The sequence below is a fragment of the Typopeltis vanoorti genome, chromosome 8 (genome assembly GCF_054136105.1).
Source record: "Typopeltis vanoorti isolate ZY-2024b chromosome 8, IOZ_Tvanoo_1.0, whole genome shotgun sequence".
Classification (NCBI taxonomy): Eukaryota; Metazoa; Arthropoda; class Arachnida; order Uropygi; family Thelyphonidae; genus Typopeltis; species Typopeltis vanoorti.
Genome location: NC_143556.1, coordinates 43,493,192 through 43,517,713, shown reverse-complemented (window position 1 = coordinate 43,517,713; position 24,522 = coordinate 43,493,192). Strand labels below are relative to the sequence as shown.

At 35.9% G+C, this 24,522-nt stretch overlaps 1 protein-coding gene across 3 annotated transcripts in view; it reads left to right on the top strand.

Moving 5' to 3' along the window:
* LOC150103955 (spectrin alpha chain-like) overlaps positions 1-24,522 on the top strand; it is an 850,682-nt gene that overhangs the window by 49,306 nt on the left and 776,854 nt on the right. For all 3 annotated transcript variants that reach the window (XM_090397194.1, XM_090397195.1, XM_090397193.1), the window contains exons 2-3: positions 13,919-14,183; positions 21,802-21,927. In XM_090397194.1, the coding sequence (XP_090253320.1) occupies positions 13,941-14,183; positions 21,802-21,927 (369 nt within the window). In that variant the 5' untranslated portion in view covers positions 13,919-13,940. The remainder of the gene's footprint in view (positions 1-13,918; positions 14,184-21,801; positions 21,928-24,522) is intronic.

Below are 24,522 nucleotides of genomic sequence, written 5' to 3'. Positions count from 1 at the left end.
GAACAACAAGTCCCAAAACTGATCCCTGTGGTGCACCACTAGCAACCTTCCTCTTGGGATATTGTATCCTCCATATACAACTTTCTGATACCTATCTGATAGCTAGTAACTGATCCACCTCAGAAGTGTGTGTTATCCAGTCCCATCCATTTCAATTTATTTAATAGCTTGTTGTGTGGTGACCTATCAAAACTTTTGCAAAATCTAAGTATACTACTGTATATGCATCACCTTTGTCCAAGACATCTGTCACCTTATTATAGTACATAAGTAACTTAGTAAAACATGATCTCCCTTTAACATACCCATGCTGATAACCACAGAGAATACTGCTGTTATCAACCAATTTCTGTATCCTACATCTCACCAATCACTCTAGTACCTTCACCACAACTCCAGATATACAATTGGCCTATAATTTGAACCTACATCCTTATCACCACTTTATGCAGTGGAACAATTTTACCTGATTTCCACTCTCTTGAAACCTGTTCTGTTGTAAGACTTTTATTAAACAGGCATGCTAATGCTACTGCCAATTCCCTGGAACATTATCTTAAGATCTGTGGTGAGGCATCAAATCCTATCACCTTATTGAAATCAATCTTATTTATTTCCTCAAATACCTCCTGATCACTCAAAATTAACCATCTCCTCCTATGTCCTCTGCACTTAACTTTCTCGTAATTCCACTCTGATCAGGAGTTTCCACTGAATACCTCAACAATGTCTTCTGCAGCAGTTACTATTCTACCATTTTTATCCATTAATCATCTTCCCCACTACTTGCCACATGAGTCTAAAAACTCTCTAGGATTTTTCTTTGCCTAATTTCCCAATGTCTGCTCATACTGTACTGATAGGTCCATTTATGGAATTGCTATCTCCTTACTAACTGAATCGTTCTCCTGGGTTTTCTTTATACTTTTCATGTAACTGATTATTATCATTATTCACCCTGTACTTCCTCCAAAGTGCCCTCTTCTTCCAGATTTCATGCTTAAACCCCAGATTCATTTATTTTATACCTAACTTATTCAGCCTTTTGACCTTCAGAATACATTTGCACATTTATGCTGTTATGTATTTCTTTGTCAGTTTTCAAGCAGCATTTATTTCCTTACCACTCACCTCCTCATTCCACGCAATAGCTTTAAGCTGTCCCCTAAGCATGTCATAACCATACATACGTACATCTTCAAGGCCCACTCTTCCTAATTGGGTTGTGGGGGCAACAGCTGCAAGAGGAACTTCCAATGATCACGATCCTCTGCCACCAAGCTGATATAATCATAGCAATAAAATGCAAGAGATATAGTATTTTCGGAGAGGACAGAGTGAACAGAATGGAAGTGGAATTTAAGAATTGAAACTAAAAAGAGTAGAAGTTCATAAGGAGGATAAGATGCAGAGGGCTATTCATTTGAGGCAATACATTGTGAGATAGAGGACAGGAAAGTATATAGTTAGTTACTGCTTTACACCAGAGGGTATAAGGGAGAATATATGGCATTTCATCCCAATCATGATGTGACATATGGTTAGCTACAGGCATAATGACATGTAGTTTCATTCATTCTTGTAGGGCCCTCCCCATTCCTCAACTGCCCCTTAGGACTGGTTGAGCCCTCCTGAGGGATAAGTACTATATTCTATGACTAGCCTGTGTGTACATGGGGTCAGTTTGCCTGCTTGTGGGATGAAAACCTCCCAGATAAAGCCCCACGCAGGGTTTTCCCCTGCTTGTTCACGCCCAAGACTGGCTATGGGAAGATCCTTCAGCTCCTCACATCGTCGACAGGAATCGAATCTAGGACACTCTTTCCCCAGGCATATGGTTGCAAAGCACATAGCCACTAGGCTAACCATGCGGACACAACGTGTAGTGAGGACCAGGGTGACCACTCAGCAAAAATATTTCGTACTAACTTATGCAGGAAAAAGGTACTAGATCTCAAAAAAAAGTACTACATTTTTATTTGTTTTCGTTTCACCCTATTTAGGGCATTTTACGATATTATTACCTTATTATCATATTTGAACTCAATGTAAAACCACTAAATTAACACATGTATAACAAATATGAAAAGAAAAAAAGTCAAACTCACCTCACTGTAGTCATCTATGAGTCTAAGAGCTGCAGTTGTCAATCATCATAATAGAAGTATCAATTACAAAATGAAGATTTATTGTTACATAGACCATATATTTACAACGTACTTAAGCTCTTACAAATTGCCTACCGGTTTCGCTAGTAACTGACCAGCTTTCTCAAGGCTTGCATAGTACAAAAAAGAGGTAAATTGCATTTACCTCTTTTTTGTACTATGCAAGCCTTGAGAAATGTTTTTTGTACTATGCAAGCCTTGAGAAAGCTGGTCAGTTACTAGCGAAACCGGTAGGCAATTTGTAAGAGCTTAAGTACGTTGTAAATATATGGTCTATGTAACAATAAATCTTCATTTTTGTAATACTTTATGACCAAAACATGTATAATTTAAATAGTCTAATGAAACACGAAGTATCAATTGTAACTCTAGCACTTCACATCTGTATTAATTTACCATATAATTTTTAGTATCATTTTAGTGTTTAAAATAATGTAACATTAAATTTTCAATTATTTATTATGCTATTTACATATATACAGGGATTCCCACCCACAAGAAAAACACTGGAAGTATTTATTCATTATTTTTATCAGATTTTGCTAAATTAATTAACTCTTCAGAAATAGTAAAATCTGTGGCTGATGAATATTTTAATTTTTCTTTTGTCAAAGGAGGTTTTTTTTTTTTTTTTTTTTGAGATTTCATTGCATGAATCTACAGCCAAAGCATTTTTTTTATAAGATAGTTACATTTAGTGCATCCACACTGTATTTTCTTAGCAATTTCACTATCAGGAACAATTGTTTTCAATAGAGTTGGAAGAGTATCCATAAGCCACAAAAGCAAATTGTGTTCAGCATCCAGGGCCATTCTGTTGGTTTGCGACTCCTGAGTGCAAAATGTTTGTGCGCCCCTTTCCATCAAAAATTAAAGGATCCCGAAGTACAATAACACATTACGAATCATTTTATTATACTGCACATTAAGAGGAATGTATATTAAAATAAAGAAAAAACACAAATAGTAAAAAAAAGTTATTTTTATATAATAAACAAGCATACTCCTGTAATGTAACATGGAACACGACAAGAAAAGAAGAAGAGACTCTCAGAATAACTCAGCATGCAATGGAACGTAGGATTTGTAACATCAATCAACAAAATGGAACATGTTAGAATCACGGAACTAAGAAAGAGATCAGGCATAAAAGACATGGTAACTGCAGTATATGAAAGCAGGATGAGATAAGCAGGTCACATCACCAGACTCAGGAATAACAGAGGGACATATAGAATATTCAACTGGCAACAAGAATAAAGAGAAAACCAGGAAGACCACCTACAAGATGAGAAGATCCACTAGTGAAATCTATGGGGATAACATGAAAGAGAGAGAGGCTCAAGATCGAGAACGTTGGAGGCATCTTTGTGACCTGCACTCATGGAGAAATCCTGAGTGAAACACAAGTCCATCAAGAAGAAAACTGAAGAAATTCCTAGAATGTTTGTTCACTGTGCTGAGAGCAGTGATTAAAGTAAGTTGTGTTGAAGCTCGTACCATTTATTTAACTACCCAGCGATTCAGCCCCTCATTGAAATCTCTCACATTCGAAGGTGACAAATATGCACAAACAGTTCAGTGTATTATTTATTCTCTATTTTTTTTATGAACGTGTTCGATTATATCGTCCCTAAATTGTGCCACCCGGGTTCTTTGCACCCTTGTACAGAAGGGACCTATCTGCATCTTATGCACATAATCTTAATTCTGCATCTTTAATTTATTTTTCCGACTAATATTTGGAACTGGATTTAAACAACGACATTATACCTGGTGAGCTTCTTTTAGATTCTACATTCTGCTAGTGTTTTGGAGTGTTTGCATAACGAATCAATAGACATTTGCTACCATTAATGCTTATATCACAAAATTTACAATAAGCAGTGTCTTTACTTTTACCTGAATAAATCCAGGATTTAAGAAAGGGAACCTCCAAACATTCTTCTTTGAATTTTTGCTTATATGATTTTTTTCATCTTTTTAGATGAACCTTGTAAACCTGAATTTGAATCATAACTAGCATCACCTTCTCTTTTATCTGAATTATCTGTGTGAGAAGTGGTTTCTTGTGAGTGGGAAGGGCTGGCATTGATATCTTCACTTTCAATAGCTCGTTTATGTACTTTACTGACTCATGCACTACACATTTTCTCCTGAGATTTAGAATCAAATTTAAATTTAGAACGTTTTGCTTGTCACTTGTTCATGTTTAAAAGTAAAATCTAAATAATAATATTTTCGATGAAGAATTAAACAAGTTTAATTCTTCATCGAAAAACAAGTTTAAACACTGGACTTTTTATAACATGCGAGAAGTGCTTGAATTTTGAACAGCGAAGAATATGTTTTCATTGGCTAATGCCAGTCGTATTGCCTGAGTACGGGATCGTGGGGGGGGGGAAGACTAGCAACAGTTGAGAGGGTTAGGAAAAAAAAGAGAAATCATATTCTTGTGTCACTGAATGTGACATATGGGGAGGTGGGAGAAGAGAAAAATATTCAACTCATATGTCTAACTCTCATGTTGATATTATTATTCGGAAGGGAAAAAGTACTAGATCTGTTTGTGAACATACTAGAACACTAAAAATTTATAAAACGTACTAGATCTAGTACAAAAGTACTAGATGTGGTCACCCTGGATACACCCCTTCCCTCACAGACTCCCTTCAATGAATTTATCATATTAGAAGAGGCACTGTGCCTCTTCTATAGTTATTTCTATGGGCATTACTCCTCTGAATTGGCTGCTATTTCTCCACTTCCTTCTAATCACGTAAGAACTAGAGCAGCCACTGAACAACATCCATACTCAGTCCATCTTCGAACACATCGAACTAATAGTTCGTTCCATCCACCTCTATTCTTTGAGGTGGATGGAATGAACTATTTTTTCCCATACAGTTTTTTTCCACTCTTTAAGAAACATATTAACAGGTTACATTTTACTCCTTAATCACCTGCTCACACATATGGCAATGTAGTTTTATAGGTCTTGTGATCGGGGGTGCTTAAGGGTCAAAGCTGTATAACTGAGAGGAGACCTCCACATAGCTTTTAAAGGAATGTGGAGAACCGACCAGGGCTTCTGACCTAATGTCCAATCCTCACCTTCTCGTGGTGCGCTCTGTTGGGTATCTACCTGGATACTGAATGAACGAGGATGGGCTGGCAATTTGGGATTTAGCCAACCAAATTGTATTCTTATTGGCTTAAACCAATATAGAAAATAATGGTACAACATGACAAAATTTCATGCCGGCTGAGGCGTTGCCCAGTTAAACAAGGCCCCGTTGTTTTCGCCAGAGAACCAGGGCGAACATCGAAAAGTCAGCTACTGGAACAAATCTGAAAGCACACCCCAACTCAACATCACCAGAGTTAAAGATCGGTACTATCAACATAAGAAGCCTGAATTGCAAAGAAATGGAGCTAGCTCAGGAATTAGATAAGCACCAGATCGACATAATAGGGGTGACTGAAACAAAAAAGACAAAAACTGGTGAGATCTTTCTGAGCAATAAATAGAAAATGTTATATTCAGGAAATGACAATCAAGGAAAAGAAAGAGTAGCCATAGTATTCAACACAAAATACGAGGCTCATATAGTGTCTAGTAGAGTGATTTGGGCAGATATCAGAATGGGGAACTGGACAATGAGACTTATTTGTGACTATGGTCCCACAGAAGGTTCTACTAAGGTAGAAGTGGAAGAATTTTTTGAGGCTCTAGAGAAAGCTACTGACACAATGAAAAAGGAAAAATTGGTCCTTGTTGGGGATCTAAATAGCAGAGTAGGAAGTGATTGTCAGACATACAAAAATGTTTTGGAAAAATTTGGAGAAAAGAGCAAAGCTAATAATAATGGCAAATACCTGTTGGATTTCTGCTCAGGACATGGACTGGTTATTACTAACACCATGTTCCAACATAAAAATGTGCACACATTCACATGAAGAGAAGAGGCAAGGAATAAGAAAAGTCTCATTGATTATGTTATTGTTGATAGTGATGTTTTCTCCCTGGTGCAGGACACCAGAGTGTACTGAGGATTTTAAATTGGAAGTGATCACTATTTAGTCTTGAGCAGGATAAAATTGAATTTCATATTGAAAAGAATGACATATAAGAAAGTTTTAAAGCGAATAAAAGTTGAGCAGTTCTCAGATGTGAACTGTAGACTAAAATACATAAAGATTACTGAAGGAAAAATGAAAGAGTTTGAGAACAGGAACCAAACCTTGGATATTCAGTGGCAAGCCTTGAAGAAAACCCTGATTGATTCAGCTAGAGAGGTATGTGGTGAAGTTGTCTGCAAGGATAGAAAAATTAGAACTCCATGGTGGACACAGGAAGTTGAAGAGGCAGTGAAGGAAAAGAAGAAAGCATACCAAAAATTCCTGGCAAATAAGTCAGCTTGTGCTCTTAGAGAATACAGAGACAAATGTAATAAAGCTAAACACTGTGTAAAACTAGCTAAACAAAAGTCATGGGAGGATTATGGCAAGAACATAGAAAATAAATATCAAGAAGGTGGCAAAATATTCTGGAGGTTGTTGAAGAAGCTTAGGAATGGAAGAAAGAGTGCTGTAAAAGGAGTTAGAGATGATAAAGGTGAAATGACAATGGGAGAAAAAGATATCCTTGAAGTATGGAGTAATTACTTTGAAAATTTTCTAAATGAAACAAGCAGTGATGACAACACAGTGATAAAAAACACTGACTAGGCATGCAGTCAGGAATACATATCCATACTTGAAGTAGAAAAAGCCATCAAAGGCTTAAAATGTGGAAAGGCAGCAGGAGTAGATGATATTTGACCAGAAATGCTGAAGTGTGGTGGTATAAAAGTCTTACAGTGGCTGCACTGCATAGTTCAGAATGCCTGGACAGATGGAGGATTCCCGATGATTGGAGTAGAGCTGTCATAGTACCCATATATAAAAAGGGAAATAAAACTGAATGTGAGAATTACAGAGGTATATCCCTACTGAGTGTTCCTGGCAAAATTTATGCAAGTATACTTGAGAAACGAATTTGAGAAGAATTGTGGAAGAAAAGCTTGGTGAAGAACAAGCTGGATTCAGGTCAAATAGTGGCTGTGAGGATCAGATCTTCACTTTACGACAAATAGTGGAAAAATCATGGGAATATAACAAATATCTGTATTTAAGTTTTGTCGATTTGGAAAAGGCATATGACAAGGTGCCAAGAGAGAAGCTATTCAATACGCTACAGTTATATGGTGTCAGTGGGGCATTATATCAAGCAATACTTAGTCTTTATTTGAGTTGTAAGTCAGCAGTTAGAATTGAAGGAAGTACAGGAAGATGGTTTAATGTTAAATCTGGTGTGAGACAAGGATGTACATTATCCCCTCTGTTATTCATTATCTATATGGATCACATTATGAAGGAAAGTGGTATTAAACAGGATATCAAAATTTGAAATATTAATGTCAGCTCTTGCTTTATGCGGATGATGTTATACTTCTAAATAAATCCGCTACAAATCTGCAAGATTCTCTGACTAAATTGAATAACTGTTGTAATAGATATGGTATGAAGGTCAGCATTAAAAAGACAAAGACAATAACAGGCAGAATCATTGAAAATGTCAACTGTGTTGTGAATGGAAACCTGTGGAACAAGTAAAACATTTCAGCTACTTAGGTACAATTTTTAGTGAAGATAGTAAATTAAATATGGAAATAGACAACAGAATCAACAAAGCTGGTATGGTAGGAAGTCAATTGAATAAATTCCTATGGAATAACAGAGAAATTAGTTGGAACACTAAATTAGCTGTATACAAGACAGTGTTCAAACCAGTTTTAACTTATGGATCTGAGAGATGGGTCAGAAGTAAAACACTTGACCAAAGACTAGAGACTGCAGATATGAGAGTCCTGAGAAAGATTATAGGCATGAACAGATGGCATCAATGGCAATATCATATTAAAAACGAGAATATTAGGAAAGAACTTGACATTGTCAGCATCCAGGAATGCGTTAGCAGAGCTAATCTCAGGTGGTATGGTCACTTAAACAGGATGAGCGAGGAAAGATTAGCAAAACAAGTGTTCTCTGCCAAGTTGGCAGGAAAACGACCCAGAGGAAGACCAAGATATAGGTGGATTGATACGGTACAAAGTGCCTTAGACGATAGAAATATAAGATCTGGTAATGTTGGAGTCTTGACAAGTAACAGACTGATTTGGAGGAGAATTGTAGATTGGAAGTTAGTAATGATGTAAATTTTTCATGTAGTACTATCATATCCTGTACACCCCTTGAGGGTACATTGCAGGAATTTACTGATGATGATGATGAGGTCTTGTGATCTTTCATGTGTGGGGTCATCATAAGAAAAAAAAAATTAAATAGTACAAGATTTCCCGAGAGAGAGAGAGAGAGAGAGTGGGGATTTCATACTTTCATGGAGTATGATCCTCCCTTCCCAGAAGTTAACTAGTATTGAGTCACTCCTCTTCCTCCTCCTCTCAATGAATAAGCTTCATCAAAGGCCGATATGTTATTTTAATCAAAAATTGCATTAATGAATTTAGAAGAATGATGGGATATGTACCATTTAATTGGAAAAAGGCTAAATTTTATTCTTATTTAATTAGAGAAGTCTTTACATGGGGTTTTCAGTTGAAGATGATTAAACAAATGTCAAGTAGAGATAACAGGAAATTTTCTCCTGGAAATTTTGGTTTTCATTCCTCAAAACAGGCAGATTGGCAAGATAAAATGGACTGACAGACAAAAATGGCATGTAGTGCATGGTAGATGGCATGATGAAGATGGCGATAATGTGGTGATGTTGGATAGTGTATTGTAGTGCACAGTAGTCTCTCGTTTTGAGTTATCTTTGGGATCCATGGAGGTGTCATGTAATTATAATTACTATTACTATAATCACAATAATAAAAAATAAAAATAAATAATAATAATAATAATACTGCATTTGGCTTTCATCAAAATTACACCTTATTTTTCTGTTTGCACTATATCTCAAAATATTTGCAAGCAAATTATGAACAGATCCAAAAGTAGATTTCTGAAAGGGCCAAAAGGAAAAAACAAAAGGAAAGTGTGCAGGAATAAAATAGCCAAAAAAAAAAATCTAACCCAGCAACATATGTCAAGAAATTAGAAACTGTTAACCTTTTTCTTCTTCTTGTAATTGGTCTCTCTCTCTCTCTCTTATTATTTTTGTTAAGTCTATATTTATCTGCTTCTTTTGGTATGTGGTATCTTTCTGTCATATTTAAATGTCTTTCCATTTCTATATTCCACTATCTTTTCATTTAAACTATGAATCTTGTGAATGTGACTTCATGGAGAGATGGAGAGCAGTTGATGATGGGGAGGAGATACTGACTGTAAGTGAGCAAGAGGTGTTTGGGGAGTTGAGTAAACTAGATGTTAATATGGCTGTGGGACTTGATAATATATCACCACATATTCTGAAGGAATGTGCCAGAGAGTTGACACCTGCCTTGACATAATTTTTTTAATACAAGTCTTGCACTTGGTCAAGTTCGTAAAGAGTGGAAGGAGGGCAAGATTGTGCCGCTTCATAAAGGAGGTGATCGAACTCAAGCATCAAACTATAGGCCTATCTCTGTGTCAGGTGTTGTGGTTAAGTTGTTGGAGAAGCTTGAGAGAACTAGGATCCAGAGTTGGGTTGACAACAATGGTATGATCTTTGATGGACAGCATGGATTTGCTAAAGGGAGGTCATGTTTTAGTAATCTACTTACTTATTACAATAAAGTGACTGCTTCCTTGGACAGAGGAGAAGGATACACAGTAATATACTTGGATTTCACAAAAGCTTTTGATAGAGTACCTCATGATAAGTTGACAGTAAAACTAGAGCAGATGGGGTTGGATATTAGATTAGTGCATTGGCTTGGAGACTGGCTATCTGATAGGTATCAACAAGTTGTGTATGGGGGTGCGATATCCAGGAAAAGGAAAGTCACTAATGGAGTACCTCAGGGGTCTGTTTTAGGACCATTACTATTTAACTTGTATATTAATGATATTGGTGAAGATTTGGATGGAGATATTCAGTTGTTTACAGATGATGCAAAGTTGGGATGAACCATAAAGAGTAGTGAAGATGTTGTGGCATTGTAAGAAGACTTGAATAAATTGAGTGATTGGGCAAGTAAATGGGGATGTGAGTTCAATGTTGCAAAATGTAAGGTTTTAAAATTTGGAAAACAAAGATGGCATGCAGAATTTTTGCTTGGTGAGAATATATTGTTGGAAGTAGAGGAAATAAGAGATCTGGGGGTGATAGTGGATAAGGATATAAAATTTAGGGGACACATCGCCAAAATTGTGAAGACAACACAAAGACTTCTGGGAATGATGCGGAGGACACTAACGTGTAGAAGTAGGGAATTTCTTGTTCCATTGTATAAGGCTTTGATTAGGCCGCACATGGACTATTGTGCCCAGATTTGGTCACCGGGTTTTCAGAAGGATGAAGAGATGTTGGAAAGGGTCCAAAGGCGAATGACTAAGGTAGTTTCTGACCTCTGGAATGTTGAGTATGAGGAAAGATTGAGAAGATGTAATTTGCAGAGTCTGGTGGAGAGAAGGAAAAGGTGAGATATGATAGAGACCTACAAATTGGTAAGGGGTTGTTATAAGATCAATGATGGAGAAGTTCTACAGAGAATAGTGGGAGATCAGGGGAGAACCAGAGGTCATCGCTGGAAACTGTATAAAGAGGATGTGAGTAGGGGAGTGAGAGGCAGGTTTTTTTCGTGCAGAGTTGTGAATGATTGGAATGTCTTGCCTGAGAGTGTGGTGGCTGCAAGGAGTTTGAGTGTGTTTAAGACACGGTGTGATGAGATGTGTGTGTGATAAAAGGACCTCCCAGATGAGTCTTTGACTCAATGAGGTCTTGTTTAATAATAATAATAATAATAATATAAAATCCTCTTCCAATATCTTCATATTTTTTATAGGATAATCTAATTTTGCATACTCTTTAACTTGATTGTTCTTAAAAATGTCATTTTTTTGTTGCCTGTATTTTACTATGATCTTTAATAGTCCATATTTCTGAAAACCATTACTTTATGAAAAGCTAGTTTCATCTTTTTTTTAACATTCATATTATTTTTAAGGTACCATTTTCTGAAATTTATTTATTTTTCATCTATATCTTTGTCTTTTAGATGTGTTATTGAGCAACCTCAACATTAACCTGTTTCATTTATTGTGTAATTTTATTTTCTAGACTATTTTTGTTCTAATATAATCTCCAATTTAGATGCCATAATTTTTGTTTTATTTTTTTAAGATATTTATTATTATTATTATTATTATTATTCTTATTACGGGTATCTCCATGGAGTCAGTAGACTCATCGCGGGAGACCCAAACTAGCAAAACAATATCTGTCATATCTCTTCTTGAATTCATTTACAGACGAAGAGCTCACAACTAAGTCAGGCAATGAATTCCACTCATTCACCACCTTCCAGGCAAAAAACCTTGTTCTGACACCTTTGTTAACCACACTCTTCTTTAATTTCCAGAGATGACCTCTTGTTCTTCCATCACTATCACACATCTGAAACATTTCCTCTGCATCAATCCTATAAAAACCTTTCAGTAATTTAAATGTTTCTATCATATCCCCACTTCTTCGCCTATCAACCAATCTCTGCAATCCACAAGCTCTCAATCTATCAATGTAGGGAGCATTTTTTACATCACTCACCAACTTGGTCACTCTTCTCTGAATCCTCTCCATAGCCTCCTCATCTTCAAGGAATCCAGGTGACCAGACCTGAGCACAGTAATCCAAATGTGGAAGTATCAACGCTTTATATAAAGGGGAATAATACCCTCTTTATCTCTGGATGTCAGTGAAGATTTTGATTGAAGATCATCTTTCATTTTGAAGATCTTCCTAACTTCATGGAAGTTAACATTCGTTTTTGAAGGTTAACTTACACAAAGTTAATACAGATGACATTCAAAAATTATGGGATAACTATGTAAGCTTCTAATGAATGAAGCAGGTGTTGATGGAGCATAAAGTGACAGAAGAAACTTTGAATTCAACAGAAAATAAGCAAGAACTTCATTCCATGAGTACAAGAAAGATGCGAGTAAATCATGCATCAAAAATTCTTGAAGAAAGTGATCCTGATTTTGAAAGAGGTCATCTAGTGAAGAGAAGTGTAAATTATTATTAAATCACCATAAAGAGCTGCTATATGAGCATTTCAAAAATAAGCAATTGAAGTTTCATTTTGTATTCATTTTTTTAAAACTGTCTGATGCAAACAAAGAATAATAATACTAGATATAAGAATATTAAGAACAGTAATACTAGACACAGTTCAAAATAAGAACTGTGCTTAGTATATATACAGGGTGTTCGGGATAAATTTGACATATTTATAATTAATTATATTTTTCCGTAAGTTACATGTATTAACACACACTTCTCTTCATTTAAAAGTTTGGACCCTTCTTCATTCATATACAAGATGTCAGAAAGGATGGATAGCTGGAACCCACCTGAATCATGGAAGAGAATAACTTGTATCATGATGATTCGTGCCCGCCATCAAAATAAGGATATTACGACTGCTGCCCAATGCTCCCTGAATACAGTAAAAACAATCAGGCATGAACTAGAGACTTGCAATAGTGACTACGAGGATGTAGCAAGAAGAAAGATCCCTAGCAGACGATCTGATTGCGTTCGTACAGCAGAATTCCTCGCAAATCTGCAGGAACAGGTGTTGAAGAACCCTGGCATTGGAATTCGGGCTTTGTTCGTGGAGTTGCTAACTGTAGTCAAGCCCTGGATAACAAGGGTAGCCAATGGTAGGCCGTATGTATGGCAGCAGGATTCGGCCCCTTGCCACACCTCTGGGAAAAGTCAAAAATGGTTGTCTGAAAATTTCTACGACTTCACCAGTCCAAATGTTTGGCCTCCAAACTCCCCAGACCTTAACCCCATGGATTATTTTGTATGGGGCGCAGTTGAAAAAGACACCAATCGCACTTCCAGTAATACAAAAGCCCAGTTAATGGATAAAATTAAAACAGTTTTTGCGGCCCTTCCCAGGGAGACTGTAGCATCAGCTTGTTCGAGGTTCTGAAGCAGAATTGAAGCTGTGATCGATGCTAATGGTGGTTATTTTGAGTAAATCTTGTTGATAGTATTGTAATTAACTCTGCCTGTAATGTTTTTTGTCAATTCATTAAATTTAATAGATACAAAGAAGATTTTCTTTTTCCTTACGAAACTGTCAAATTTATCCCGAACACCCTGTATATATATATATATATTTTTTTTTTTTTTTTATTTTTTTTTTTTTTATTTGATCCCATTGTACTTTTATTTTGAGTAATTTTTTTTTTTAAGAAGAAAATTTTTTCTTCTTAAAATGCTTATTTTTTTCATATAACATTCTATGTATATATTATATATATTATAATATATATTATATTATATTCTAATATATATTTATAAGAATTATAGTACTATATATTATATATTATATGTAATATATATTATATATTATAGTCTATATTATTGTTAGCTCTATTTTGTGATGTGTCTACTTTATTAACTGAGGTATGTTTGTTACAAGTTATCATATTAGCATATTTAGGTTATTATTCATTAGGAATTTATGCTATTATTCATTTCTTTCTTTTTTTTTTATATATAATTTTGTTATATACAGTGTGCAAGAATAAAATTTTGAAATGGATCTTCAACCAAAGGATGTTAAAGTTCTTGAAACTGTAGATGATATCCAGGAAAGAAGAGATCAAGTATTAGGTCGTTATGCCCAGTTTAAGATTGATGCTCGTGCTAAACGAGACAAACTTGAAGATTCTCGACGTTTCCAGTATTTCAAGAGGGATGCTGATGAACTGGAATCATGGATAAACGAAAAACTCCAAGCTGCTTCTGATGAAAGTTATAAGGATCCCACTAATCTTCAAGTAAGTGGGTTTTATCCCATCTTCCCTTTCATATTAGGTTCAATAGCCTTTCACAGCCAAGTAATTTGACTTTTTAGAAACCTGCCTTACTGCTTATCATAGGGAAGTTAGTCCTATCTGCATTATCTCTATGTCTCTAAATTGTATGTCTTCTTTTGGTATGTTCACCTGTTTTGTGGGATGAAAAATCCAAGTTTACAGGAGAAAAACCCTTCTACCTCTATATGAGATTGGTTAACATACCTTGAATTGAAAAGTCTCTTTGCAATCTAGGTGAAATTAGAATCTGGGTCTTTCAAGCCAAAGTTTCTAAAAGGTTCTACTCAGTGACAGGCAGAAACCTACTGTTACGTCATCTGCTGTCCCTCGTACATTTATATTTTAAGGTACTATTATTTATCACTTTAGGATATCAGCTATTCCGTTGCCGACAAATTTATAATTGTTTAAAAACGACTGCACCAGCTGGCAATTGAATTCTGATACACAATTAGACAACTCTAAAATAACAAAGGGATCACATGATTTGCAGTCATGGCTCCCCTCTTTCTTTCTTATGAAAATGGATTCCCCCTTTGCTTATACAGATCCGAAGATTTAATAAGTGGTAATTCAAATCTCAGAAAACAACAGACTCATGAACTTTGGGTTAAAGAAATACATTTATTTTAAACACTTGCATATATACACTTTAAGTAGTAACTTCAATACTAAAGAGTCTGAACTCCCCCCCCCCCTTTAGGTTAAGATATCCAAAATTTCTACTCCTAATTTTAATCTAACAATCCCACACCCTTTTTGTATTATTATATTCAGACTTGATTATTCCACACAGAGTTACTCAGTGCTCACATATAAAAAAAACACATGCACATAGTTATATACAATCCTTGTGTAGAGCATATCAGATGCAATCCGTCTTGTATTTTAACATGGGATAATATTCTTATTTGTGCTCAAGCTTTATCCTCCCCAACTTATTTAACATTCAAGCTAATATTTAACATAATATCATAAAGTTTCTTCCTAATAAACAGTTCGAAGGTTTGGTTTCTTCCTCAGCATAAGCTTAGAGTGGCACCAGCTTATTTGACATAGACGAATTAGTCCAAAATCAGTCCTTTAGGCATCATATGAAAGTTAAATGTGTGGAGCTCCTAAATTCCTTGGTTCCCATTCCTTTCTTGGTTACTATTCTAAAATGAGTATGAAAACTTGTACATTACCATCCTTGTCTTTCACAGAGTTGCCGACGCTTCCTTGCGATTACACTTCCGTGTTTTCTCACCACGTTTTCTCATGGCATCAGCGACTTCTATTATCTTCGAAAGGTTGCCCTCTCGCTGACTACACGTTGGCATAACTAACCAATGGCTCTTTACTGGAATTCCGACCTCATTCCTTTGGTGACTATACTCGACCCAGCACAACAGCAATTGGGAGATTGTTGCTGGGCACTGGCTGCAAGGTTCCACAGCTATCCAGGACTTGGATGGGAACGCAGGAACAGAAAACAAGAGAGCTTTGAATCTCGTGCCGGACCTTATATTGCAAAATGCGAGCGCCCTCTCTCAATGGCTATGTCATGCTCATAGCTGCGGCCGATTGGTCACCGTAACTCCGAACTGTTTTGACATGGTTCTAATACATAGATCATCTTATATGCATCAAATAATAACATTTCAGTACTGAGACATAATTTTCCCTTGTTAATTTTTACACAGACATTATGAACTTTAAATATAGATTTCTCAAAATTACATAATATCTACAACCTCAGATGGTTAGACATACCTCTGAGTGAACATATGTGCACTATCCTTTTAGCTCTTCTTCTGGAGGTATAAGTATGTCGTTATCCTTAGATCTGATTGTTACCGTGTGTTGGGTCGGAAACAGGATGACTCACCAATAGTGAATCAGCACTTTTTCCGACACAACACTACCATGGAGTAGAACTGCTCTACTCCCCACAAAACAAACAAGCCCAAAGACAAACATTGTCATCAGTGGGAGCTAGATCCAGAAGAGATCCAAGGTTAAAAGAATACATACGTCATATATTAACCCTAGTGAAAAAGTGTAACACCTTATTATTAAAATACTCTGAATTAGAGCTAGTTGTGGAAAGGTTTTTTCACTTAGTTGTAAATTAAATTAAAGATGCCAAGAAAATTTTGTTTAATCCTTTCTTGTTGAATCTAATCATGAAACTTTATGTGAAGATACTTCACATAAAGTTTGTGTGTGATGTATCTTCATGACATTATAGAAGCTAATGGCATCACATTAATTGCCTTAATATTTCTTGACATCTTTAATTAGTTTATTATTATTATTATCCCAAGACCCTGATGGAATCAAGGACTCATCACAGGACATCCCTTTGTCATACACATAGCTCATCATACCTTGCCTCAAATACATTAACAGTTTCTGTAGACATCACACTCTCAGGTAGTGCATTCCAATAATTCACAACTCTCCATTCAAAAAACCTGCTCATTTCCTTCTTCACATCCTCCATATTTAGCATCCAGGGTAGACCTCTGGTTCTCCTCCCATCTTCCACCATTTTATGACAAACCTCGTCAACATTAATCGTATAATAATCTCTTACCAACTTGTACATTTCTATCATATCACCCCTCTTCTTTCTATCCACTGTCTGTAAATTTGCAACCTTCTTCTCAACCTTTCTTCATACTACATTCCAGAGACCAGAAACTACCTTAGTCAATTGTCTCTAATCCCATCAATATCTCATCATCCTTTTGAAAACCAGATGACCAAAATCTTTAATAGGAGTCCATATGTGGCCTAATCCAGGCCTTATATGAAATAAAACAAATAGTACTGAACCTATTTGCTCCATAACATATATCGTTGTAGTTATTCACTGTTTTTTTTCTTTTGGTGTGATACTGTACAATGGAACTAGAATCTACTTACTTCTACAAGACAATGTCCTCTGCATCATTGACAGAATTTATCATGTTGTCCTCAGAATTTTGGCAATGCGTCCCCTAAATTATAGATCATTATCCACCATCACCCCAAGTTCTCTTATTTTCTCCACCTCCAACAATATATCTCAACCAAGCTTAAACTCTAAATGCCATCTTTGTTTTTCGAATTTTTCATTTTGCAACATTGAACTGGGACCACCCCCATGCCCATCCACTCAGTCTATTCGAGTCTTCTTGTAAGGCCACAACATGTAAGTTTTTTTTCACTTGGTTATATTATAAATTAAAGATGTCAAGAAATTATATTCTTAGTTTCATCCTTTATCTAGTGTAAGCAAATAAAGTTTGCACTACTTATATACAGAGGCTAATGAATTCACATCAATTGCCTTAGTATCCTATTATGCAAAGCACATATCCTTACAGACATGTATAATGTTATGCATTATATGGGAAGAGTCACTACCAAGATTGAAGTAATGCAGAAGTCATATTTCCATGTACAAATAGTGAAAAGGTAACACCTTATTAATAAAATATTCTGGATTAGAGAAAGATATTGAAAGTTTTTTTCACTTCGTTATACTATAAATTAAATATGCCAAGAAATTATATTCTTGGTTTCTTCCTTAATCCAAGCGTAAAGAAACAAAGGTTGCATGTAAAGTCACTTCACAACTAGGCTTGATATAAAGGTTAATGACTTCATATGAATTGCCTTAGTACCTTAGTATCACCTCTGGGTCTGCCTCCCACTGATGAGACCTCAATAAAGGTTGAAACCAGTCTGGGTAGTGGCCCTTCCCATAAAGCATACCATTATACATGTCCGTAATGTTATGTGCACTGCATCATGGGATACTAAGGCAATTGATGTGAAGTCATTAGCCTCTATATGCAAGTGGTCCAATCGTGAAGTGACTTCACGTGCAAACTTTGTTTGCTTAAGCTTGGATGAAGGATAATACCAAGAATATAATTTTTTGGTATCTATAATTTATAATATAACCAAGTGAAAAAAATTTTCAAAATCTATCTCTAATCCAGAGTATTTTTAGTACCTTTTGGCTATTTGTATATGGAAATATGATTTCTACATTACTTCTGCTTTGGTATCACTTCTGGGTATAGCTCCCAAACAGGCTCAAAGTGGGAATGAGATACATAGTTAAAAGTGCATGGTGTATGGAGCTCCAGGCCAAGCAGTAGAATTTAATTTGCTTCTGCTACGTGATCTAATCTGCTTAGTTAATACGAAGTCAATGGCAGTGCTACCTTACTCAAGCATTTGATAATGTCTGGCATCCTTTTCTTTTCCACATCCTCCAGCATATTGGTATAGGTAAGAAGCTGCTGTCCATTATCAAAGGAGCCTATTCCAATTCAACTATCCATCTCCTAGTTAATGGGTTCCTTTCAGACCTGGTCAAAATTCGAAAAAGGGTCAAACAAAGTTGCCCTCTTAGTCCTTTGCTCTTTACATTAGTTCTTGAACCTTTTTTTTTACAGGAAGTCGACAATACACATGCTGTATGAGGAATAACAGTTCCTCATACAGCATGTGTATTGTCAAATAAGGTACTGTAAAATAAGGTACTGTATTAGCATATGCCGGTGATGTAGTGGGCACCTTGAAGGATAATGATTCCATATATATATATTTTTTGGTATTTTGGAAAAATTCAGCAAGATCAGTAGATTAACTACTAATGCAGACAAGAGAAAATTAAAAGTATTTGAAAAGTGGGATCTTGGAGACATTCCTTTTGGACTAACCCCTAAGAAAAAACCCTCATTATACTTGTAATTCCTTCAGGTGCACCGGCCATATGTGCAATGTGTGCAATGCACACAGGTGCCAGGATAGTAAAGGCGCCAAAGATTTGGTATGATATTTTAAATAAAATGAATTTTGTCAGCAAAATACTGCAGTCTTCATCTATGAATCTCCAACTTACTTTAGATGCTGTTAAAGATACTAAGCTATTTTAAACCTGGTTTTACTCCATTTCTCAAGTAAGCAAACAGACAAATAAGTCAAGTTTGCGCTTGCACGTAATGCAAGTCTAGCTGACCCTGCAGGTAGTGCAAGACCAAGGTAACTCATGGTAAAAGTAGAATAAGCTCTGATCACTAATCTTAATATTTACCCATAATGCAAAGCACATCTCTTGGAGGAGATGTATGATGCTTTGTATTAAAGGCAAGGGGCCACTACCCAACTCCATTTATCCAACTCCATTGCCACTTTATTATAGAAAGCTAGCAGACTACTAAGGCAATACCTACCTTTCATGAAAACATGTCCTCCCCCACCCCTCCACCCAGTACAATATCCATTGGTCTGTAATTTGCTAATTTTGTTTTTGATTATGCAACAGAACGGTTTTGCCCTCTTTCCAGAGGAGTTGCTAGTTCCCTTCACATGCTTTGTAATACATGAGCAGATGAACTGATGTCCCGAGTAAGTAATGTAATGGCTGTATTTACATTAAGGTTCTGCAATATCCTAATCACTTCTAATTCATCTCACCTCTGTTCTCAGATCAGCCACTGGCTCTGTAGTATCTTTTCCTGGATAGTACGTCCATGCAGAATGATCACTCAGTGACTCAACTATTTTATCTGCATCTTTTACCTTGCTACCATCAGAACTTTATCATTTCATAGTCTTTCCTTTTACTCTCCACATAATGAAAAAAAGTTTTTTTTGTCTTTTTTTGTGTCCTACTCAGTTAGTTACTTCTCACAATATGCTTTTGTCTTCTTTACTATCCTATCACCCTCCTTTCCTGTGACTTGTACTTCTCATGAATCTTTCTTTTTATATATCCTCAACAACTTTTTCTTTTTCTGCAACTCCCACTTAATGATGATATTCATTCATCTAACTTCCACTTGGTTTATCTTCCTGATTCTGAGTATACAGAGTTTGTTATCAGGTTGTTATTGGGATTGATACTACTTTCTTCAAACACTCCTTGACTATCTCATATGCACTGCTAACATCTTTCCCTCCAGATTCTTACACCATGCTACTACTCTACTCTGACTCATTTCTTTGTCATGATTACCTACTTTGTAATCCCACATATACCCTTTCTTAACTAAAAAATTCAATGTCTGGTAATCTTCCTGTTAAGACCTATTATCACTTATCAGTTTGAGAAGTCACCTTAGTCCATGCCCAAGTTCACTTTTGCATCTGAGTCCCTTTCATAACATGCTGTCTCATGTAATTATCTCTTACAGCTGTATAAATTCCATTTCCTTCCCTATCTGTGCCTTCCTCCTTACAATTTGTCCCCATAATTGAAGTCTTCCCTCCCATCATAACTACTTGTCCTGTATTTTCACCCTGTTGCCCACTATCTCACTAGACAGTCTCAAATGCACTGTCCTCCCATTTGTATCCCTGTCTTATTGCTGCTGAACTCTCCTTTTTTTGGCCTCCATTATTCTGTTATGATTAACACCCCCCCCTTCCCCTTCATCCTATTCTTTCTGTGCACTCTGAAAATACTGAATTCTGTACCAATTGCATTCTGTTCCTATGATTATAAGAGGGGGCTGGAAAGTTCTGATAAACACCTAGAACAAAAATGATATTAAAGTAACTGTTATAACCAGAAGAAAAAACATACTAGTAGCAGAGTTATGAAGGTAACTTATGTTCTTATATTCTTATATCCTCATATGTTCTGTCTTGTGGTTATATCAGTTTGCTTTAATACATCATTTTGGTTCAAGGTGTTTATCAGAACTTTCCAGCCCCCCCTCCTCTTCCTCCTTGTATCATCATTATATCATCGAGATCTCAATAATGCCTATAATGATATTAACAGAAGTTAAGCACAGGACTCTTCTGAATCTGAATATGAATTATTATCATTCCTGTACAATATTTGAATAAGTCCTCAGGTAAAGGTCCTATCTCTTGAATGTTTCTCTTCACCAAAGTTGTGAGGCATCGATTGATTGATTACTGAGTATTGATTAATAAAATGATGGATTGATTATTTTCAAACATCTTCACTAGATTGGTCATGTTCCACAAAAGATAATTTTCAGAACTGAAGGGAGGTCAAAAAATGCAAGCAGGACAAAGGAAGTACTTCAAGGATAAATTGTATGTTTTGCAACAGAAACCAAGAAAAGAAGAACAAGAAAAAAGTGTGAGATCACATTAGGAAATGTTTCTTGATCCCCATTATCTCCTGGGAACATGTAACCATTCTGGTAATGGATCATCTCTGGACTCATAGATTTGTTTTTGGAAGTTAGTCACACTCAGCAGTTGATAATTATTTGTTATATATATTTGAAGATGGTAAAATAACCCTCTAGTTCTGTATCAATTTTAAGTAAATTATTTTTAAGGAGACAGCATATTAAGAATAGTGATTTTTACCCTGAAAATAGAATCAAGAAAAATTACTCTTCAATGAATAGTTTTTCCTGAAACAGATGATGCTGATCATTGCATTCAGAATAAATTAAATATGCTTTAATTTATTATAACATTTAACTTAATTAGAAATTAATCTTTACTGTAATCAGAATGAAAATGTTTTTATTATTTTAGAATTTGAAATAAAATTTTAATATCCAGGCACTTTAGTTCATTGAGAAATAACTTTTGCTTTCAGGCAAAAATACAGAAGCATCAAGCCTTTGAAGCAGAAGTGGCTGCTCATAGTAATGCAATTGTTGCACTAGACAATACAGGAATGGAACTCATAAATCAGGAACATTTTGCTTCTGATATTATTAAGGTAATATAATACTTTGAATTACTTGCAATTTTTTTTTTCAGTGCCTTTATTAAATGTCAAAGAAGGTAACTGAAGATTTAGTAATTATTTGAAGTTGCAAGGGAAAAAAAAAACTTATATTCTTGACAGGATTCAGACAGATTATCTTTCTAAGTGTGTTATTCTTCTGAGTATGTTACAGAGCTGTTTGTATTTGGCATACTTTGTATTCATTTGTGAATTAAAAATCTAGTATCGCCTGATTCATATAATTAATCAATGTATATGAAGAAATACAAAGAGAAAATTAAATGAAAATAATTAGTATTAACGTAAACTCTCTAGCTCTTTTTCTATCAATGTACTAGAGTCATACAATCAGCCTTTTGTTAAGGAGGAACTATAAAGAGCTCTTCTACTTTGTCATGCTGGTGCAGTAGGTCCTGATGACACATCCATTATAAGATGATGAAACATCTTCTGTCATCTTCTATGGATCTTCTTCTTCTCTTACTATACAACAGAATACTTAAGGAAGAGTTTCCAATGCTTGGCATAAGTCAGTTGTCATGGGATGTGGGTTGTTAGGATGACAGAAAGCTTACATTCTTTACATATATTCCTCAACTTAGGGACAAATGCAAAAAGCACTGAATCTCTTTTGCACTCCTTCCTGCACAGAATGGGATATTGATCAATGTTCCTTACTCTGCCTTTGTCATGCACTTGTGTATGACAAAGGCAGAGTACACTCCGATGGTTTGACCCTATCCATCATTGGGGTATATAAATAATTACTGGTGGTTTTCATAGTCTCTAATATGAAACAAACGAACATGCTCTATCGCTTAGATAAAAACAGTTGTCTCTGAACTAAGTCCAAAAAATAAAGTCTCTTCCAGAGTATTCTATGTGGACTAGTATCTTTTCTCTGCATGGGAAATCTCAATATCACACACACATCCAACTGTCATTCATCCCTTTGATATGCATGTTAAAGAGCATATGGAAGCTAATGGCATGAGTATTCAACATTACCTGCACCAAACATAACAGCATTCCTCTGTTGCAGGTTTTGCAAAGGACGGTATTATTGCTAGACTTTGTATAGGTCACAGTCATCTTATACATTCCTATTTATTGAGGGCTGATGACCTACCTTTGCTAGACTTTGTATAGGTCACAGTCATCTTATACATTCCTATTTACTGAGGGCTGATGACCTACTTACCTACAGGGTGTTCGGGATAAATTTGACATATTTATAATTAATTATATTTTTCCGTAAGTTACATGTATTAACACACACTTCTCTTCATTTAAAAGTTTGGACCCTTCTTCATTCATATACAAGATGTCAGAAAGGATGGATAGCTGGAACCCACCTGAATCATGGAAGAGAATAACTTGTATCATGATGATTCGTGCCCGCCATCAAAATAAGGATATTACGACTGCTGCCCAATGCTCCCTGAATACAGTAAAAACAATCAGGCATGAACTAGAGACTTGCAATGGTGACTACGAGGATGTAGCAAGAAGAAAGATCCCTAGCAGACGATCTGATTGCGTTCGTACAGCAGAATTCCTCGCAAATCTGCAGGAACAGGTGTTGAAGAACCCTGGCATTGGAATTCGGGCTTTGTTCGTGGAGTTGCTAACTGTAGTCAAGCCCTGGATAACAAGGGTAGCCAATGGTAGGCCGTATGTATGGCAGCAGGATTCGGCCCCTTGCCACACCTCTGGGAAAAGTCAAAAATGGTTGTCTGAAAATTTCTACGACTTCACCAGTCCAAATGTTTGGCCTCCAAACTCCCCAGACCTTAACCCCATGGATTATTTTGTATGGGGCGCAGTTGAAAAAGACACCAATCGCACTTCCAGTAATACAAAAGCCCAGTTAATGGATAAAATTAAAACAGTTTTTGCGGCCCTTCCCAGGGAGACTGTAGCATCAGCTTGTTCGAGGTTCCGAAGCAGAATTGAAGCTGTGATCGATGCTAATGGTGGTTATTTTGAGTAAATCTTGTTGATAGTATTGTAATTAACTCTGCCTGTAATGTTTTTTTGTCAATTCATTAAATTTAATAGATACAAAGAAGATTTTCTTTTTCCTTACGAAACTGTCAAATTTATCCCGAACACCCTGTATGTGCAAAAAATGCAATATGCATCTTACTATTTGTCATGAGAGACAAATTCACATGTAAAAGGAATGGAATTTTTACTAATCTAACTGAATCATACACTATCAGACTCAGAGAAATTGCATGATGTGTTTAACTTTTTACAAAGAATTGATTTATTTAAACACATTTGATTATTCATTTTCACATATATTATTTACTAATTTATCACTAATTTAACCTGGTTTTCCCTTTCAGTTGTTTCTGACTGTAAGTGACTTTTGTAGGCAATGCCCACAAAGTATTCCTGGTGAGATTGCTCACCATTGCTCCCCCCCCCCCCAATTTTATCCAGGCTTGGGACTGGCATATGGTTTGGGATCAGGACCGGCCTTCTCTATAAAGGGGCCCTGGTGCAAGAAACCTTTTGGGGCCCTAAAATCTTTTTCAAAGGTAAAAATTAAAGGATTCGAAATAAACGTATTGTAGA